Source organism: Manacus candei, unplaced genomic scaffold, assembly GCF_025592945.1.
Source record: "Manacus candei isolate 608988 ecotype Guabito, Panama unplaced genomic scaffold, ASM2559294v1 h1tg000036l, whole genome shotgun sequence".
NCBI lineage: Eukaryota > Metazoa > Chordata > Aves > Passeriformes > Pipridae > Manacus > Manacus candei.
The window spans coordinates 854,491-876,771 of NW_026138084.1; the positions used below are offsets into that span (position 1 = coordinate 854,491).

A 22,281-nucleotide genomic window follows, 5' to 3' on the forward strand; every position below is an offset into this window, starting at 1 on the left:
ACCACTGTGTGTATCCCTTTCATTATGTAACTGGCTATGACAAACTTTATACACATAGGAATGTGTTCCTACCACCAGAATCAACTGAAAGGAGAAAATAATCATAAAAAACCCCGAGTATTCATCCAAAATTGAGAGGCAGTGCTGCTGCAAACCAGGGTCAGCTGGAACTGCTGATTCAACACTTTGCTTCTGAAAGAAGGGAAAAAAGAACCCAGCACATTTATATTACAACCCTCAGGCCCCGCTCTCTTCTATTGAACAGCCAAGAAAGTCTTGGAGGCTTTTTTTAAAACAGCAATTTAATACTAATTTCCTCAATAAAGCCATCCAAACCGAGCTATTCAAAGCACAGGGGAGTGTTTGCTTGGGAAGTTTTGGTTTCTCCATGAAGGCAAGTGAAGGCAGACCTATGCAATTTGAGATTTCAAGAAAGTTTGAGATCATGCTTCAGATTCTTGTGTGGGAATGTGATTGCTTTTGGACCTGTAATTTTATTCCTTGGGAAAAGTGATAGGGAGACTCTTTATCATCATCCTCCATCTGTGCTACTGGAGCTGGAACACATGCCAAGGCAACGCTGCAGGTAACACAAGCCTTGTCTTGGTTGATATCACAGCACCAAAGTTCTAATGTTTGGTATACTATCTTTTTTTTTTTTGCCTTAAGAAAGTCACAGTAGACAAAATAACTATTATGCAATTTGAACAGGCATTTTGCAAACAGCACCATGGACAATAAAAAAAAAAAAAAGGCCCAAATAAATTTTCCAGGCTTTTTTTTTTTTTTTCCAAAGCAAGACCAGACTTTTAACATAGAAAGGAGCTAATTAAAGAAACAGATGAAGTCAGATGTGCACGGAACTGGATATAACCTATTGTGAATTTAAAGACACAAACTGTTTCACTGCCTTTGAAACCTGCTGTAGGTAAACTCCATTAGTCAGACATTTCTGAAGTTTACATACACAGGGCCTAGGAAAGGTAAACAAATAACCCAGTTTCTAAATATTGTGATGTGCACGTCAGCACAGCTTTGTAACAGTGCAAATTCTCAAAGACTTGGGTTTAAACCCACAACTTCAACCCTTATCACAGAACCCTGCAAATATTGTCTGTTTTAGATAAAAGATATGCTTTATTTCCCATACACAAGAGACAGAAATTGGCTATATTGACTAAAAAGTCTGATCCACAGTTTACATTCTTGGAGCACCCTCCCAGCCAGGCAGCTGTCAACTGAAAGCAGAGGTAAAATTTACACATAACTACACAATAAAGTCCTAATTTTCTAACTTTAGAAAGCTTTGGCAACATTCTGATCACTGCAGGCTACTGGTTTACTCTGCCACTGGCTGTGGTTTTATACTTTTACTCAAGTCACACTTTTTAAAGAACAATGGCTAACGAAATCATAAATAATTGTAATTCCACAGCAGGAATGACCTGAAATGGACCTCACTGTACTTCCAATGGCCTGATGTCAACTATTATTAAACTACAGGTTTTATAAAGTCTTCCACTAGACGTCTAGAGTTAAGCCAGAAGTTTTGGCTCCAATACAGGCAGTGATGAAAAACATATGAGTGGTAACAAGGCGTCTTAATATCATCCTTCAGTACTAAGATGGGCTAATCTGAGGCAGCACTTTACTCTGGTATCACCCACGGTGCCAGCAGGATCAAGGAGTTTGGAAGTGGACTTTTTCTTTTTATTTACTTTCCATTTCACAGAACTCAGTCTAACTTCCTTTTTCTCTATTTTTTTTTTAATATGAAATAACTGGACATACAGAGCTCAGGTGGATTATCACAGAGCTTCTGGAAGAACTCCCAAACTTGCAAGGTATGTCCACTTTGAATACCTATTTTATATAAATAGCAGTAAAGAGTTAAGCAACACTATGTGCAGATTAACAATGTCAGGTAATTTACAGTTAGAAATACCACCTTTTTTTGATGGAACATAGGAAAATTTACTTTGCAGCTGAAATAATTCTGTGTGTACTACATCTGAGCTGCAAAACAAAAACAGCTACAGTGAGTTATTTAACTATTAAAGACTCGTCAGAAAGATGTTACAACTGACAATAACTTTTCTCAGTTATAACAATCTGTGAAAATCTACCCTACAATGACAGCAGTTCTTATAGTTATAAGTCTGTGTTATCTTTCTGTAATTTGGTATTCAAGTTGGTGGGGGTTTTTAAGTACATATCAGCAAAGTAATTAAAAACAACCCATGGAGGAGTAAATTGTAGATGAACTACAACCTAAAAATGCTCATGGATCATAATCAGTAACAGGAGTCAGGCAGTTTTCCATAAAAAGTAAATACTCTGTAAACATCACTTAATTTTGTAAACATCCAATTAATTATCACTACTTAACTGCAATATTGGACTATTTCTAGCAACAGAAACATTTCTTCAGTAATCTTACTAACAAAAAAACTTCCTCCTGTTTTTCTTGAGCAATTTAAGTAAATCAATGGAGTAGACAAAGAGTTAAACATAAACTCCTTTTATTTCTGGAATGGGACAATGACTAATAGAACCAGAACTATTTTTAAATATAGATTTCAAAACAGCAATGGTCTTGCCTTTCTTTGGACAAAATCTGTGCACAGAGCAATGATTTGTGTTATTAATGAACACAGGGACTTTTCTTTGCCTCTGCAAAGACCACCACTGGGTCATTTAAACATTTCCTTTTCAGAAACAATGACAGAGGAAACTGGTCTCCGAACACCGGTAACAGAAGAGATTTCTAAATATGATTTAGAGTCTTTTTAAGTCTTAAAATTCTATGTATTAACTCCTTGGTGTCATAACTGCTGAGACAACAAATGCCACATGCTGCAGGGCTGGCATGTAACTCCCAAGGAATCCAGGTTTATTTGTTGTTGGGTTTTTTAATGCACTCATCCCACACTAAATACACAGCTCCTGTCCTCACAGGAAAGGTTTTTCTTCCCATAACTCACGAGTAGAATTTTCACATCACAGAAACTGTTGCAAACTTATGTGGGAATTTCCCACACAACCTCTCAAAGGTTTGAATCGTGAAGTTATCCTGTGATACCACCTGCATTTAATTAGTTACACATTACAACTAATAACACGAAAAGTGCCTGAGTTCTACATGCTGTTTGGCAACAGGAGTTTGGGGAAAGATGACTAGTGAGGATAAGTGTGTCCCAAGTGCTCAGTACAGTGATTTTAGGACTGTTACACATTTCAGGACAGCAAGTGAGCCTTCCAGTGTCTCTCCAGGTGAAGTGCACTGTCCACATTCAGTCACCCCACCTTGGGGTAGCTCCTGTTCCAGTGGGAAGGTGCTACTCAGCAGCTTTCTGTGCTGAAGGATAAGGAGGATTGTGATAAAGAAGGTGCAATGAAGCCTGAATCCACCACAATCTTTCTCAACTCAATGCTCTGGGCTGTAAAAATCGGGAATGGACAAGGCCAAGCTTTGTTAGGCTTGTGGTATGTCAGGAATGGCTGTTCCTTTTTCCTCCTCTTTCTCTTTAAAGTTCCAGCCCCCTCAACTAGGCTGTTCCACCCATTCCTTTGTGCTGGCTCTGGTACTCCACACTCTGTTCACCCACAAAGAACGTGCTGGGGGTGTTTTTGGTGCTCACATGAGTTTTATGCCAGTTTAGTGAGTTCAATCAGCTCAGTGAAGAGCCTGAGTGGAAGAGCTGGAGGTACCTGGGAGCAGAGTCACTCTCAAGTGACAGCAGGGGACCATTAGCACAGCTGTACCTGTACCTTCTGAAACAGTATTTCTTAAAATTCCCATGATAAAATAATGTAAGGATTTCCAGAAAGATCATCAGGATCTTGGATTTTAGGCTTTCATTTTCTTTTAATTCTCTTACTCCCGAAATTGAAGCATGCAGAAAGTTTGTGTAGGTTCTTTGAGATGAGCTGCAGAGTCAGAGCATTTCTACAGAGACATGTCAGCATCTGTTTACTGGAAATCTCAGAACTCCAGCCATGAAAAGATATTTAAAAAAGCATTCATAAAACTCTGTTCTTTGGGAACCATTTTTTGGCAGTTCTTTGGTCAATGCAAACCTGGAGTCAAGCTTGATTATCCCCCCTAAGTACAAATCCAATAAGGATTTTCTAATGGTAGAATAGGAAGACAAAGCAAGGATTTTTAACCCTTCCTTAAAAAACCCAAAACCAAACCAAAAACCCCACAACAACTCAGGTTTCCTTCTGCAAAGGGACTTGTTTTCAAGGGACCAATATGTGTCATCAGTGACATATTTCAACACTACTGTTCTAGAACTGTTTGTGAGCAACACATGTTTTTCCAGAGTTCAAATTGGCCACTACTCCAATCACAGCCTCAATCTTTTAACAGTTTGAAGTCACGGTTTTTTGGATATCTGGAAGGAAATATGGAATCCATTTGCTACACATGCAAGCGTGGGAACAGATTTTTAAGTTGTTTCCTAAGACAACTTCCCAGCACCAGATCCAAAAGAGCATTTCAGGAACACACGCACAAGATTATCTTTTAGATACAGTAAAACGATACATCCAGTGCCTCTCACAAATAAAAGCCAGCAGGGGCCTGGAAAATAGATGTCCTGAGACATGATCATGCTATGAAGCTTGATATCCTCCATGTGGAAGTGGTACAATATCTCTGAATAAAGCACAGGAATTTTGTCACTTAAAACCAAAACAGCCAAGGAAGAAAACCAGCCTGAGATCCCATCTGTGAAACCTCAGTCATCAAACCACTTTTCCAAGAACAAGGAGAACTTGGAAGTCTGAAAGCCTTCAAACTCACCTCCTAATTAACGGTATGACTAAAGTACTGAAGATTTTAACTGTTTTCTGAAGCTGAAACACAAAACTGAAAAGGCCACACATCCCAAAGGTGTACAGCCAGGAGTGACCACAATTCTCTTAAAAGGGGGTTCCACACCTTCTCCCCAGCACTGTCTGTATTCAAAGACTCTTTCAAGGGCACACACATTGTATGGGATTGCAAGAACCACCATCAAATCCTTTCTAGGAGCATTGAAAGAGAATGTTATTTTGAATATTAAGGAAAATATACGGGAAAAACACATGTGAAGATTCTTTCAGGAGACTGGTAAATCAATAAAAGTACAGGCAGAGTGGATATTATGGAAATATCAAACTTACAGTTATATGTTGCTTACCTGCAAGTTACAAAGTATATTGTGCTTGTTTTCAAACACATATTTGGGGGAAAGAAGTCACAGCATTCTTTTTATGTAACCTGAACACTTATCTTTTTTCTTTTTAAACATCCTCAAACAGACACAGTTACAGTAGCAGCAATGTATGCAGTGCACTGCCTTTAATGCTGTTACAAACCATACCCAAGGAACAGCAAAAGGCCTTGCCCAGAAGAAAGCAATACAACCAAAACCTCAGAACTTTGAATAAGCCAAGTCAACACTCCTGCACCAGCACACTCCTCCTGCAATTGAGGACCAATGACAAAACGCCCACATAAAGCCATTTTTCACCTATAAATAGATCATCAAGTATTTAATTAGGTGATCAGACAAGAATTGACATCCTTTTAGTATTTCCCTAAAGAGGTCTATGATAGTCTAAACACAAAAATTTTTAAAAACAGGATATACACATTAGAATTTACAGCAGCCCCTCTTGGTTTGTGGAGCATGCTGTTAGATCCAAATGATTTCTGGAATTGGGTTTTGGAAGGAAACAATGTCAAGCTGAGGGCTGAATCTACAGCATTTTCTCAGAGTAGCAAAACATCCTGTGGCAATTCTTCCTATCTCCATTTTCCCCTAGACTAGGAGCATTTGGTCAAGAAAATCATCTTCAGAATAAAACCAGAGTATGTAAAAAATACCTATACCCCAAAAAATCAGTACCCTTGAACTACTGATCATCATTCCTCAGGTAATGCACTACACTGCAGTTAAGGACTGGGCTCCTGGTGTTCCCAGTAAGTGTGCCTGGAATAAACCTGGTAAAATTAGAACTGGGAGAAGCAGAAGGAAGTTGAATAAATAGCTGGACTGGGTCAGAGGTCATTTGGTTTGTTCAGCCTGGAAGAGACTGAGGCCAGAGCTCATGGGGCTTTTCACCATCCTCCTGAGGGGCAGCACTGACCTGCTGTGTGGTGACCAGTGACAGGGCCCAGGGAACGGCTGGAGCTGTGCCAGGGCAGGGACAGGTTGGATCTCAGGGAAAGGGTCTTCCCTAGAGGGTGGGTGGGCACTGCCCAGGCTCCCCAGGGCAGTGGGCACAGCCCCAAGGCTGCCAGAGCTCCAGGAGGGTTTGGACAATGCTCTCAGGAATAGGGTGGGATTGTTGGGGTGTCCTGGGCAGGGTCGGGAGTTGGACTCAATGATCCTCCCTTCCAACTCTATTCTATGACTGTCTATTTTTCTAAAGACAAATGTATTTTTAAGTCCTTTGTGACTTGTGCATTCTTCTCAAGAACATGAGGAAAAAATTGTAGCTGTCTGATGTGGGGTTTTCCACTTGGAAGGTGCCTTAACTGATCCAAGAAGAAATACTTTACTCAGAGAGAGTGGTGGGGCCCTGGCACAGGTTGCCCAGAGAAGCTGTGGCTGCCCCATCCCTGGAAGTGTCCAAGGTCAGGTTGGATGGGGCTTGGAGCAACCTGGAATAGTGGAAGGTGTCCCTGCCCATGGCAGGGGGTGGAACTGGATGATCTTTCAGGTCCCCTCCAACACAAACCACTCTGTGATTCCAGGATTCTGTGAAATGTGCTGCAAGCAGAGGTGAACTTCTATCAATGGAAGTAATAAACAAATGACTGGAACATGGGAAAAGCTGTTGTCAGGAGTGAAAACACTGTTCTCCCAGATTAGAATAGAAAGAGTTTAATTAGAAGTGTTTAGGTAGTCGAATACCAAGTGTTTAGGAAGTGTCTTGCTGAGTGCATTTTATGCATTGGTAATCAAGTATTTCTCACTTTTACAAGCAATATAACATATGACCATGTACCACATTAAAAATGCTTTTTCATCAAGAAGAAATAGGATTTATTTCATTCTGAGTTCTGGTAAAGTGTACTACAAAAATTACACCTCAAAGCTTGAAGCAAATGATGATATTATTTGTAAAACTCAACTGAAAACTTTGATATTACATTAATCTCTAATAAATTTAACTTAATATTACTGCATGTAATTTTATGGTGATAATTCATATTTTAAAGACTATTTTTATATTCTTCATCCCTCATACACTAATTAAACTTCAATGTTCACGAGAGACCGTTTTTCAGGACCAGAGACTGCAGTGAGTGAAGTAAATAGGTCAATACCTCTATTTGCTCTTTCATATTCACTAATTCTCGTGGGTTTTTGTTTGTTTGTTTACCTTCCTTTTCCAGAGTGGTTGTCCTGATTAAGAAGATATGAAAGAATACACACTCCTTCTCTTTTTGGCTTTGTGCTCTGCCAAATCTCTCACTGGTCCTTCCTATTTCACACTAAAGAATATGATGCTCCAAGACATGGAAGACGAGGACGATGACGACGATGACGACAATTCCCTATTTCCAACCACTGAACCCATTATGCCACTAATTCCTTTTGATCTGTTCCCAACGTGCCCCTTTGGATGCCAGTGCTATGTCAGGGTTGTCCACTGCTCTGACCTAGGTAAGAATGAATTTGTGTCTGTTCTCCTCTAGACTCTCCTTTTGAGGATTTGTCTTTTAAAAGATGAATTCTACAGCTCCATAAATTGCACACATTCATGTATTCCTGTATTAGTCATTTTCAAAAGGATCTTAACATGTTTTCCATTAGGATTGCAAACCATATCTAATTTGTGTCCAGCACTTTTTGCAACATGAATGTTTTCCCAATCCACGTTCGCCAGTTTAGAAAACGAAAAAGCTGCTACAGCCACTTTCCATTAGCAATGACTTCTATGGATAACAACATGGAATGGAAAGGCATTTAGAATATGTAACAAATAACTGTAAAAGTGTTTAACTCAACACTGATCAGGGTAAGTACATAATAACCTGCACAGCTTTTTATCCACTAAGAGAACAATCACAGAATGGGAAAACACTTCCATTTACATTTTATATTACACTTTCTACTGGTTTTTTTACTTGCATGATGTTCTATCCAAACAGGGGAGCACAAACATTTGTTGTGTATTTTGTTTGAAACAGATTAACTATTGGTCCCCTCTCTCAAAAAAGAAGTATTTCATTCATAACTACAAAGCAACAGGTCAAATGACAAGAAAACAAATTAAAACAAACCACAAGGACATTTAATGTCTCACATAGGTGGGACACAAACTTCACTCAAGTGCTCATCACTGGTAACACTTTAGCCAAAGGCAAAGCTGCTCCTGTCACTGCTGCAGGTACATCCCAGTGCCTAACTAGGAATTCATTATTAATTGTTCCAATTTGAATTAGTGCTCATTGAAGGTTTCTCATGATTCAAGGCAATCATGGACTGTGGTCCTGCCACGAGCACAGGGACAATGCCATTTGTTCTCACTGCAGCCCTGCCACCATCCTGAACACCACCCTGGCCTGCTCATGGCTTAGGAACGTTGAGACCAGACAGAAACTGCTGGTTTTTTAAATGTGTCATTATTAAGGAATCTAAATAAACTTTTGCTGACAGCAGCAAATGGAGGTTATTGCATCTGGTCTGCAGACTGCAAACCACTTTACAGTTCACACATAGGAAAAAAATATATTAAGAGACTTCATCTTTAACTGCAACCTATTAATTATGGAATAATTGCTAATAAACGTCACAGCCTTTCATGCATCAGCATTTCCACTGAAAAGGAAGTTACTACCCCTGCTAAGGTTTTTGTGCTGATTCAGGATCTCAGATGGCCTGAACTGCAGGGGGTTTGTAACTGAGCAGAGAGCTGGGCTGGGGGATTTACACTGCTGGTAATGAAGGACTGGCAGTGGGGACCACCCCTCGTCCACGTGTACCAAGAACACGTCTCTCAGCCCTGCCCTTCACTGGTGGCTCCACAGGCAACCCCAGCACTGGGATGGATGGGGCAGTGCAGGGGTACAGAGGAGCAGCCCAGCACTGGGCACAAACCCCATAAAGCCACTGCCCTGGGCCCAGCAGGGAACCAGTGCCCTGGAGCCTCTGAGGGCTCCTTTCTCCAGGGACTGAAGCAGTCTCCCTGCAGGACAACCTGTGCTCTGAGTTTATGTCCCAGCTGCAGAGAACCTGCAAGGAGCACCCCCTCTTCAGTCTGTCATGGTCAGGGGTAGCAGCAGCTCCTCCCAGAAGTATCCACACACGTTTGTGGTACATCCTTACATCATTAGTTCCTCCCATGACCAAAAATTCCCTTCTACCCTTTGCTCTATGTCCTATTTTCTTTCCCACCATAATCATCAACCATCTTACTGTGCTTTACTGTTCAGTAATTAATTTCTTTGGACTTGCCTCCAGGCACATAATGGTTCTGTTTCTGTCACTTCTGTAGGTTTGACATCAATTCCTCGCAACATCCCGCCAGATACTCGGATGATCGACCTCCAGAACAACAAAATTAGAGAGGTCAAGGAAAACGACCTCCAAGGACTCACATCACTCTATGTAAGCTGCTACTTCCCAAGGTGGAAATCTCATTTAGCAATCTGAAATATTTCCATACTTCCAAAATACAAATGGTATTTTCCTTCTGTAATAGTGGAGATAAAAATACAGTCTAATGTCTGAGTATTTGACTATTCCCACATGGTGAGAAACAAACCTCTTTTGAGTTGTAAGAACTACTTTCTGCAATACCCAGAAGATGTACCACATGCATCTCACCAAAAAGATTCTCAAGATTTTTCAGTCCTTAACATGCACACAAACATTCCTTACATTTTAAAGGTTGCAAGACAAGAGCTCCTTTTTTATCTGCTTAGCTGGAAAACACCAGAAGTTCTCACAGTAGAACTAGAATGATGCTTTCTGAGGGTATTTAAAAACCACAGAACATAACATTAACTCATACACCACTGAAACTTGTTACAAATCCAATTGACCTGAACAGAAAACGGACCAACACTGAATTACTGCAAAGTCAGGGGATTTACTACTAACTTTTTAACATGCTCACATATGCACACAGAAACACTGTGAAACAAGTATCACTGGCAACTGGTAAATCCAGATACTTACAGTACACAATGTTACTGTTTTATTATGAAAGAAAACAAGAGTCTCAGAGGACTGGAAAGTTAAATCTGCTTTAGAATATTTATTTCTGTAACAAGTCACTCTAGATCCAGTACCAACAAATACTGACAACATTAAAATTTTCACTGTAAAAATGACAAATCCACCCCACGATTTACAGCAAACTAACAACAGTCTATTCCCCATTAGAGAGACACGAAACACACAATAAACTAACAGAAGGAACACTCCCCTAATACATTAAGGAAAAATTCTTCCCTGTGAGGGTGGGCAGGCCCTGGCACAGGGTGCCCAGAGAAGCTGTGGCTGCCCCATCCCTGGGAATGCCCAAGGCCAGGTTGGAGGGGGCTTGGAGCAACCTGGGATAGGGGAAGGTGTCCCTGCCCATGGCAGGGGGTGGGACTGGATGGGCTTTAAGGTCCCTTCCAACAAACCATTCTGGGATTCTGTGAGTCCATAAACAAATCCTTTCAGTCCTATTTGGTTTCTGAGCAAGACATGAAAATTTACCAGATCTAAATGTTTATGAATGAGCTTGTTAATTATTGTGGTTTAAGCTAGGACAGGCAAGAGAAGAATCACATAAATTCATAGTTGGCAACAAAACGTTTCCCATTCCCCCTGTCTCGTGGGTACAGAATGGCCTTCCCAAGGAAGGGGGTTATATTCTGTATAACAGATCTTACAGGAACTAACCTCTAACGACTGAGGAAGTCACTGGAACCCATCAGCCATCACCACATTACATATCAGTCACCACTTAATTATGTGATAACTGAGCTGCTTTGCTCCTTCTCCCCAGTTCATTTGTGGCCAGGCTGAACAACATTTTTGCTGAGATCAAAGTTTACTTTGTACAGCCTGGCTGAGTCCTGGAGTCTACTTAGCAAAGGCACAGAGGGCAGCTGGGATTAGGAAGGAGCATTTCCTGTTTATTTCCTTAAGCTAGGCTCATTTTTTTCTGGAAAAAAAGATTAATTCTGGTTTGCTCTACATTTCCCCCCCCCTCTCCTGAGAGGAGATGAATTACCAACAGCTCCAAGAAGTAAAAAAGGAACAAAAATGAATATCTGAGTATGCAAATACAGGGATGTGATTTGACATGCAAATGATTTTGGTAACTCACATTTTATTGTCTGTAGTAACTCATTACAAGTTCTCTGATAACACATAGCAAAGAAGACCAAAAAACTGCCCCCAAAAGGACTAATGCACAGTACAGAAGAGAGAGACTTAAATTCACATAAGTGGGAAAATTATGGCAAATAACATATAAATTCATGTGTCATACAGAGACATGAACATCTAAGAAACACAGATTAAAAGCCTGACTTTTATTTTGCTGAGTTATCTTGAAATAAAAGATGAAGTTCTTAGTTTAGAGAATCTGCATTAAGGAACAACAAAGCATATAACCCCCTAAAATATCTGAATACAAACATATTGTTTTGCCAGTTCTTATGATCCATTGGCACCTTGTCAGCTCTGACTAGTTTTTCTCTACCTTCCAGATGATGTTCCAGCTTTCAGGTTCTGTTTTGTTTTTCACAAGCAACTGAAATGCCCAAAGTGCTAAAGTTTGGCATGATGGAAAAATAAAATATTTTAAACACTTAATTGCTAAATTATATATCAAATTCATGACTTAAAATTTATAATCATAACTTTCCTATATAAAAAGATCTTTCTATTGCTCTTCCCATGTCTCCCAGGCACTGGCTTTGAACAACAATAAAATCTACAAGATCCACCCCAAAGCCTTTCAACCCACAAAGAGGCTCCGACGACTGTACTTGTCCCACAACCAGCTGACTGAGATTCCAACAAATCTGCCCAGAACGTTGGCAGAGCTCAGAATTCATGCTAACAAGGTCAAGAAAATCCCCAGGGATGTATTTAAAGGAATGAAGTCGCTGCATGTTTTAGGTAAGTAGAGTAGAACAGAATTGAGTAGAACAGAAAACGTCTTTCCCAAAAATGTCTTTATCAAAAGTTTCTACAATATAGAATTTTCAGCCCAATGTACAGTTTCCTCTCAAAGAGATATCCAAGCTCTGGGAAATACCTTTCCCAATTTAAATTCTCTGTGAAGTTGCTACATAAGTCAGGGTTTGGGTAACTCTGCAAGCCCAGTTAAACGAGTTAAACAGCCTGAATTCCCTGAGAGCTGTGACTGCCACCCCTCAGAAGAGGTAATCAAAGAAGTCACAAATAAAATTAATTCACAAAACTCCTAAGCCATAAATGCTTTTCTTTTTCCCCCTTGGACAGAAATGAGTGCAAATCCTCTGAACAATGATGGAATAGAGCCCGGGGCTTTTGAAGGAGTAAATATCTACCATATAAGAATTGCAGAAGCCAAGTTAACTTCAATTCCTAAAGGTAGGCTTTAGCTTTCCTATTTTACTTATACCAGTGTATTCCTAAATAAAATGCTTTAACATCTATATGATTACTAAATTCATATATTCTGTTTTATATATTCATTACTACCAAGCCACTTCCTATCTTATTTTTCTTTTTGAAGTTAGTATTTAATTCCACATCCCAAAAGAGTGAATGCACAAACAGCACACACAGTGCACACCAGAGACTCCTCTTAGGAGAAACAGTGCAAAGAAATTCATAATAAGATGTGATTTCCCATCTTTCACACATCAGCCTCTCCAAAATCCTCACAAGGGGAGAATAAACCCCCTGATATGTGATCTGGGCCAGAAGAGATACAGAATTCCCACTTCCTTTATGGATTTAAAATGCAACTCCACAATTTCTAGCTTCAATTTTTAATGTTTCAAGTCACTCTGTAGCTCAGTTATGTTGTGCAGTAAACATAACCTCCTTAATGCAAAATCCAATATGGTATTTTATAAATCTTTTGATGGGGTTCTGCTAAGCAAAACTTAATATTAACATTTAGTTAAATTTAACACTCTTTCATACTAAAAAAAAATTAACTTGTGATTTGGAGGTAGCAATAAATTAAAACACTAACTTGACACATACAAAAAGGTAGCCTGAAGGAACTCAGTACAACACCCCACCTCCATTTTCTACAGGTCAGTGGGGTATTTAACCAAGTTAATATGATTTTCAACTACTCAGAACTACTAGTGAAGAGAAAAAGGGAGGAGACAAAGCATAATATCATGTCACATCATGCTTTAACTTCCAGGGAAACCATATCTTAGCCCCTTATTTATTTCTCATAATTCAGATAAAGAACTTCTTCCTTATTAAATTTAATCTCTTCCTGTAGGCATATATATATATGTGTGTGTGTTTGCAGAAGTATCCCTGTAGAAGTGAACACTAAAAAAAAAACCTCCCAAACAAACAAAACCAACTCACCCCAATTGTTCAGATAACTTTAAGGTCAGAAACTACCTGGCTGCTCCCTAACACAAAAATACCCCAAAACATTGCTCCAGTATCATCATAATGCCATTTCCTATCAGTTAGCACAAAAACCCCCATAAAATTATTCCAATTTTGTCTTTGTTGTAGAGGAATCTCCTATAAGGGGCAACACAGCAGGAGGTCCATATGTCTGTCAGATATATAAACCAATCAAACCCAAACTATTTCACAGTGAACTCAGTCACCACAAGTGGAAACTAAGTCTGTACATCCTCCTGTCTGCAAGTATTATAACGGCACGAAGATTTAAAAAAACGTAGCTTATAAAATGTACCCAAACTCTGCAATGGACGGGGGGTGCTCTTCCCCCTGCCCGGTGTAACTCGGACAGCAGCAGCACGTGGAGCTGTGAACTGGAATGCAAACTGGGAAAGAGCCCAGACAAACAAACCCAGCCCCGAGAGTGCCAGCTGGAATTCCGGCAGGCTGGGAAGCGGCCCGGGAAGCAGCTCTTTGCTCCGGCACTGCTCTCGCAGCCCCCGAGGAGCGGGAATGGCTCGGGCTCGGCTGCCACCTAGACAGGGGCTGGAAAACTGAGCCTGAGATCAGCACCCAGGAATTCACGCTCGGGATGATCTGCCTGTGCCTGCCCTAAAAAGATGCGGTGGAAAGATTCACCACCTCCTGGTCCATTCATTGGCAGTTCTGAAGGTGGAGGTACTGGAAATACAGAATATTGTGGCGTGGGAAAGAGTCAACCAAATATCTCATTCAGGGGAGAGGATTCCAAAAGATCCCTCCCAGATCGACCCCAGCAGCTGAAACTGCACAATTGTTACACCATGGGCAGAAAATTACAGGTCTTCAAAAAGCTCTCCCGGGTTCCACAGGAGTAGGGGTTTGACTACCAGCCCTGAAGCAACTGCATATAACATACAATTTACATCTTTGACAAGTTAACCAAAACTACTGAGAGCTGTCATAAAGGAAGCCAGGAAAAAAACCCCCAAATTCTGGAACTAAAATCTTAAAATTAGTATATGCACTTTCACATCTTACTTTTTTTCTTTTAAAGTTACTATTTTAAACCAAATTATGTTGATTTTTAATTACCATAGTAACACCTAATCCCCATTTCTTTGATGCAGACAACCTCCCCAAAATTCCTCACCCAATTCTAACCACAAAGGAAAGAAGCTGTTTGGAACATAATATATCTTCCAATAAAAAATAAATTGGCTCGTTTTCCTCACACTGTGCACTTATTTTCCATCAGATTTGCCCTCCAGTCTCCTGGAGCTTCATTTAGATGACAATAAGATCACAGGAATTGAACTTGAGGATTTTAACCGTTACAAAGACCTTCAAAGGTAACACTTCCATGCTTTTATTTGATAAAATGTCACACCTGGCAGCATCTCGATTTGAGACTTCTCTTGTTAATGGCAGAAAAGAGAATTAAAAGTTTTAAGTGTTTTAGTAAGAATTGCTGCAAATAAGACCAAGCTTAAAAAAACCCCAAACAAGCCCAGAAACCACATTAGCCTTGTTATTACATGATTTTTGCCTACAGTTTGCAATAGAAAAGTAGGATAAGAACAGCAGCTGATTACAAAATATAACCATCTTAAATTCTTATAATTCTTATAAATTTATTCTCATAAATACAGTAGCTGGTAAAGGACACAGTTTGGTAACTGTTCCCAAATGTGATGGGGTTTAAGGAAAATGCCTGTTTCTGAGGAATGTATCCCTGATGTGGGACTAGAGAAGGGAGTTCTCTCTCTAAAGCTCAGCTAAGACCTCTGAAAATATGGTTGAGCAGCTCTGCATTTGGGATTTGGTGACAGAAACTACTGTCAAAGAAGAACTATTGAACTGCCTTCAGACAGCAGGTTCAGTTTCTGAATAAGCCACGAAAGAACAGAGACCAAGGGAATGGCAGGATGGGCAGAAAGGGGGATTCCACCTGTCCCCCACCTTTGGAATCACCTTCCCAGCAATGCAGGCTGGAGTCCTACATCAGAACAATCTAACTAAGGAAAACTTAAAGCAGGAAAGAAGGTAGTCCTGATTAGTCCAAAACTTCTTATTTTAGACATAAGCTATATATATAAAAAAACTTCCTTTACAAGACTTGCTGTTTGGCTGTTTCTTAGAACAGCACTCTGTATTACTGTACACTGGATTACTCTGAAATACTGTATTACAAAGTATACTGTATTACTGTAATACAAAGTATTACTGTGTACTACTGTGTACTTTGTAGCTTCACTGCTTGAGAGAAGGGTCTGATTTATTTCCCAGGCAGCTTGAATGATATTTACCATTTAAACTCCTCCCACTATAATTAGAAAAACTGCATGCAAAATTGAACAATTGCTCACATCAGACTGAGATCAGCTGAGAGCTAATCTCCTTAAAGTGGAGATTAAATTAAGAAGTAAAAAATATTTGTTGGCTCGGTTGTGGTTTTTTTCCTATCAGAGGTAAGATTTCATCATCCTCTCCCCGTTCTTTTCTTGCCCTATGTTTACTCCTGTGTACTTCAATCTTTCAAAATAAAGAATGCTCTCCAGTGCTGTTGGGAATCTCAATTAGTTTGTAATTAAATGCTCCTTGTACTACTTCTAGGCTGGGCCTTGGGAACAATAAAATCAAAGATGTGGAAAATGGAAGTTTTGCCAACATACCAAGTATCCGTGAAATCCACCTGGAGAAAAACAAGCTGAAGAAGGTTCCCCCTGGATTACCTGAGCTGAGATACCTGCAGGTCAGACCCTGAACTTAACAGAAAGCTCCAGTGATTCCAAGTTGTTTGCCTTTCACTCTGCCACACTGATTAGGTCACAACCAAAAGGCATCATTAATTGCCACATATATTTTGATTTACTCTCTAATCAGGAAAACCTAAAGTCACATATGCTTATTAAAGAAATAAATATAAAATCAAACAGCAGGAATATTTCCTAGGGGAAAAAAAAAAAAAAAGGACAACAATGTGCTACACCCAGAAAATGTTTCCAGAAAGTTGGTTACAGATTTATCATAGTTTCCATATTAGCAACCCAGAGTGGAAATTTTTCCACTCCCAGACTGAAAAGTCTTAAATCCAAAGTAAACTATTTATAAGGATGAAATTGTGAGTTAAGATTTTAAAATTTGTATTCAGAACTAGATATATTTGACAAGAAAATACTTTCAAAACACAATTATTTCCTGAATTCTGGAATAGCAATTAAATTCTTATCTATTTTGTAAGATGACATATACCTTGGGATCCTGAGCAGAACAAAGCTTGGGGACACATGAAGAGATGCACAAGTGACAGAGCACACAATAAGCTATTTGGCAAAAGCTTTTCCCTCTGAATTTCATTTCTTTGTGCTTCTCATATAACTTACAAGTAAAGGAAAATACCTTTAGATAGATAGAGATAAATATACATATATATATATAAACAACCAATGCAAATATCAACTTACAATGTAACGTAAATTTAGATATACAAGGAATTATTTTGTAACTGTACATTATTTCACTTAAACTCTAAACTTGACTATTACAAGCCCTTGTATTTACTAATTTAAGCTACATCAGCATTGGACTGATCTGTTCCTATAACTATACCAACAAATCTCTCTGAGGGCTCGAGACTACATCATTAAATCTATCAAATCCCTGAAGATCTGGGAGAATATAATACTGCATCATCATAATTCTTACTACAAAAGAACATAAAATCACACTTTAGCACAAAGTTCCCTAAGAATAGAATCCAATTACTCTGAGAACACACTGATAGAATTCCAACGACTTTTCTTTGTGGGAGAGGTTTTTAAAAAACCTTTACCGTGGATTTTTAACTCGAGTTACTCCCGAGGTCTGCACTGAGGTGCTCTGCCGGCCGGAGATGCCATTCGCACCCTAACAGTTGTATGTGCTGCTCCCTGCAGGTGGTGTTCCTGCATTCCAACCACATCGCAAAGCTGGGGGTGAACGATTTCTGCCCGACGGGCCGCAGGAAGAAGAAGGCTCTGTACAGCGGCATCAGCCTCTTCAACAACCCCGTCAAGTACTGGCAGGTCCAGCCCTCCACCTTCCGCTGCATCTTAGCCAGGAACAGCGTCCAGCTGGGCAACTTCCTCAAGTGACCCCCCAGCCCCTCGCTGCAAACAGCAACTTGGCCAAAGCAGTTCTACAATACTTGAAATTCGCAGCAAAAATGCCGATTTGACACTATTTAACCGTTTACAAAGTATTTGCTATGTCAGAGGTAATTAATTAGAAATGGTATGTTAAGTAGGATCCGTTGTATTATTTGACAATGTTCAACCTACATTTGAATAATTTAAACAGAAGTCTTTATATCTTACAGAAGAACTCTTGGAAGTGGAACTGGAAACTGTATTTGACGTTTCCTATTGTAGATATTAATTCTTTCCTTAAATCACATAGTTTTGACATATTCCTTCTTTCAAATAAATTCTAAAAATCACGTGGAAGTGACTTTTTCCACGGTAAGGACCTTTTCCTCTCCCAAAGTATTGTAAGAAAAATTGGAAAAAAAATTATCAGACTTCAAGGACAACTTCTTGTGCCATTTTTGATAATGAGCAAAGATGCAATAAAAAGATATGGTATCGTCAGGTCGCTGTCTCTAAGCTAGAATATATTTTTATAATCTATTAAGTGAGATAAAGGCAGGTTTCACATAATGAACAGACAAAAAGCCTTTAAAAGTTTTTGATAATTTTCTCTTGCAACTTCAAGAGGAAAATGTCCTTCAGTGTTTTACTATTCATAGAATTCGATGCAGTCCGAATATTAAAAAGTAGGAGTCAAGATTTATGATACGCTTCAAGCTTAATAGGAATGACTATTAAACTCCCTTTAGGCCAGCACAAACATTTTCTTTTACTATACCAACTGTAATCGTGTTTTTCAGTTTATTTTCTCCTCTTCCATATTCTGACACCACACGGGTTTAGAATCCCTCCCAATGTAAGTCCCTTACAAGTGCCGACCACAAGCAGCTGGAACTCACTGCCCTGACCCTCCTGTGCAGGGCAGCCACAGAATTCTCAATACTGACAGTACTGTATAAAATGGATATTTTATATATTTAGTGTATATTTGCTATTGGGATTCAAAATAAATTAAATAAACTTATAGAATACCGGCATTTGTGTAATCGATCCCATGGCAGCTCACAGCAAAACATTCAGAGGTTGTAACAAAGCACCTTCCTGACTCTTCCCTGGATACTTCCTCTGGTCTTCCTTTTCCCAAATCTACATACCTTGCAGATCATTTATCCCTGCTCTTCTGCACAAAGTTAAAAATCCAGTACTGTATTTGAAGCAGCTATGGGAAATGGCACAGACTAGTTGTAGAAGAAAATACTGCAGAGAAATGAACCATTTCCCCATCTCTCAAGCCTTTTACCACCTTCCTAAACACATTACACAATAAACATCAAGTCTAATATCTGATTTTTTTTCCCATCTGCTTGGTCTCCTTGTATTTCATATTTTGTTAACACCACTAAGCTGTTGAGACCCAAAGCCCTGTGCAGAGGGGAGGGAGGGCACACCAGGGGGGGCTTTCACTGAGGAACAATTTTTGCAAACAGAAATTCTGTACATCACCTCAAGGCAGAATAAAAACAAAACACTAAACAAAACACAACCCCCTGAATCCGAAGATCACCAAGAATCCTTCCATTCCTGCCTTCTGGAGACATTTCTAAGGAGTGCATTTCCTAGCAAATACCAACCTTAACAGGTCACCTGCCTTACCACAAAACCACCTCCTAACCCCAGAGAGACAAGGCTTTGGTAACAACCACCAACTGGGCAAGGAGAAAGTGAGGGTTTGAAATAAATGCCCTCTCTTATCTAGCTAAAAAATTGAAATCCTTAATGTCCCACAAAAGGTTCACTGCTTACCAAGTTTATTATCAAAGAAGTAAATAAAGGATGAGGTAGAAAATTTGTAGGTGACCAGAGACTAACCAAGAGCCAGAAAGGATCTGAGTGACTTCCACAGGAAAAGAGTGGCCAAGTAGCAACATGGCAGCAAAAGTAAACCCTAAAGAAGGTGAAGAAGGAAAAATGGATGAAAATTTCCAAATTTTTACTTACTTTGTAGAGCACTAAATTAATGGTTTTCACCTTGAATAAGTGGAACTTCAGTCAAATCTTCAGTTGAAAGCACAAAGAGCAAGTACAGTGAAAGTAAATAGAATAGAGAAAAATTATTACATTTATATGGATTTCTGGTTTAAATGTATTCTTTAAACAGTCAGGCTATACTAGTTACATCATTTCAGCAATGACAGCACAAACAGAAAAAGTGGTTCAAATTCTGTAGCTTTACTGAAAGAATAAGCTCACAGTGTCACACAGTGCATTATTCTACACTAATTCAATAACAAGGCTTAAAAACAACAGAGACAGTAAACAATTCCTTATCTAATTGGGGTTTATGCAGTAACAGAAACCTGTAACCAAGTGCTTTCTAAACCTGTGAATCCTTTCAGTCACTCTTTTAAGAGTTTCACCCAATTTTAGGTCCACTGCTGAAGTCCCAAGATAAGGAAAAAACTTTGGGAAAATGCAGCAAAGCACTAAGAGGTAGAAGACCATAGTCTTGACCTTATCCTTCTAAATCCTCAAAAACTCTCCAGCCTTCTCACTCTTCCCTTTTCACATGCCTTTGGACTGAGAAACCCTTCCTAAGTCAGGGTCCATGGATACAGATAACATTCATCCAAGGAACTGCAACTCTACTTTGAAGATACTACTCCTGCCCTCACACTTAATAAATCATCTCCAAAGGATTTTATCAACTGCTCAGCTTTGCACCATCCTCAGGGCAAATTCAGCCAGCCTGGAAGTTTAAAAACCTTCATCTGTGACTTAAAGTACATTGGCAATTCCACATTTCAGCAAGGAAGTATCAAGGGGTTCATCTTAACTGTCTCCTGTAGGAATAATTTTCAAAGAAAACCAGTAATTTCTTATATCCCATCATAAACTGACAGGATGTCTGTCACTTATGAGAAAGAAAAATACGTTCAATGCCCCTCCACTATTTTTAGCTATCACTCCTCAGCTGGTATTTGTGGGTAATAATTAATAATTTACACCCCTTGCACCTTTGGCATCCTTTAGCACAGACCCACGTGGGTGTCACAATGACACACAAACACTGCAATATAAAATGCACCTTGCACAGTCCCAGCAGTGGTTTCTGAACATGGACAGCCAAGCAATTAACAGAAGAGTAATTAACTAATGATAACACACTGGAGTTCAATGGTCTTTCCACAGAACAAGGCACTTCAGTATCAGCAGATGGGGAGAAACTCTCAAGAAATCAACTCCACCTTTACATTCTCCACAAATGTTACAGGAAAAGGAAAGAAGGAGAAAAAGAGATTTGTTATAAACCCTTCTAACAGTCTTCTCTCATTACTTATTCCTTGTACAAGCAACTACATTCCTCTAATAAAAAAAATATTAGTATTGATTCCTTCTAAGCTTTTAAAATTTGAATGGGCTTCTCCCTTCTGAAAACCTGCCAGGTCCCTACAGGACAGTGAACAAATCTGACCAGAGGATGGCAGCCTGTCGTTACCAATAGAAGGGAAAGGCATCCTAAAGAATAATTAACAGACTGTTACTGCACAGTGAGAGCCCACCAAACACCACCAATACCAGTTTGAGTACTAAAGTACTATTTGAGCACTTCTAAACACTGATTTCTATGTCTTGCTCTACACCACTAATTTACCAAGGGATTAATTAATCTGATCTTTTCAAGTCTTCTCCCTCTCTTTGCTCAATATCAACATACTTAAGGCAGTACCTCAAACACAGCAACACAAGGAATAATGCAGCATTAGAAGACATAAAACAGCAAACCTAATAAGGTACAGAAAGTTTAAAAAATAGAAGATACTATTAAATCATGATTTTAACTTGCACCATCAGCTGTGGCAAGCACATACCATGTAAATCAAAACATACATTAAATAAAACAGGATTTCTTTCCCATTCACATTGAAAAGCCAAACAAACCAAACCAAAACTTTGACACATCACACCACTTTAGTTTGAGATGTTTGCTCTGCAAGAAAGACATTTAGAGAGAATAATTTTGTAAATATACCTATGCCATGCAACCCTCAATCACCCATCACAAAATCCGACTCCACCAATTCCATAAGTTTGATATATGGGTTCAGAATCAACTGGTTGTCCACACACTAATGAATGAAATCTACAGATTATTTAATTGCTTTCTCTTGCTGCTGAACAAGTTAAAGAAGATGAAAAACTGGTTTTTTTGTTTCCTTTTTCCAGTATTAACAGTGCATTTCTCCTCTGCCCAGCACAAGGCCTGCAGGAATACAGTGGACCAGGCAAACTGAATGCAGTGAACCAGGCAAACTGAATGCAGTGGACCAGGCAAACTGAATGCAGTGGACCAGGCAAACTGAACGCAGTGGACCAGGCAAACTGAATGCAGTGGACCAGGCAAACTGAATCCAAGTGCCCCCCACGCTCTGGAGGACAGGGCAGGTCACCCTCAGCGAGTTCACTGATGACACAAAGTGGAAGGGGTGGGGACAGGACCCTCTGGGGTTGTGCTGCTGGAGAAATGGGCAAGAGGAGCTCATGCAAAGAGAAGCCAAAGTCCTGCACCT

At 39.5% G+C, this 22,281-nt stretch overlaps 2 protein-coding genes across 3 annotated transcripts in view; one reads left to right on the forward strand and one right to left on the reverse strand.

Annotated features, from left to right (window-relative positions):
* CENPP (centromere protein P) overlaps positions 1-22,281 on the reverse strand; it is a 125,374-nt gene that overhangs the window by 55,194 nt on the left and 47,899 nt on the right. The window lies entirely within an intron of this gene.
* Positions 1,178-18,965, forward strand: ASPN (asporin). 2 transcript variants are annotated; one of them, XM_051793196.1, is made up of 9 exons: positions 1,178-1,250; positions 1,794-1,844; positions 7,397-7,667; positions 9,502-9,614; positions 11,918-12,131; positions 12,477-12,587; positions 14,842-14,935; positions 16,200-16,338; positions 17,522-18,965. In XM_051793196.1, exons 3-9 carry the CDS (start codon positions 7,421-7,423, stop codon positions 17,717-17,719), a joined length of 1,116 nt encoding a protein of 371 aa, XP_051649156.1. In that variant the 5' UTR covers positions 1,178-1,250; positions 1,794-1,844; positions 7,397-7,420; the 3' UTR covers positions 17,720-18,965. The 2 variants fall into 2 exon arrangements, with proteins under 2 accessions (XP_051649156.1, XP_051649155.1); XM_051793195.1 differs by lacking the exon at positions 1,178-1,250 and having other exon boundaries at positions 1,575-1,844; positions 17,522-18,964.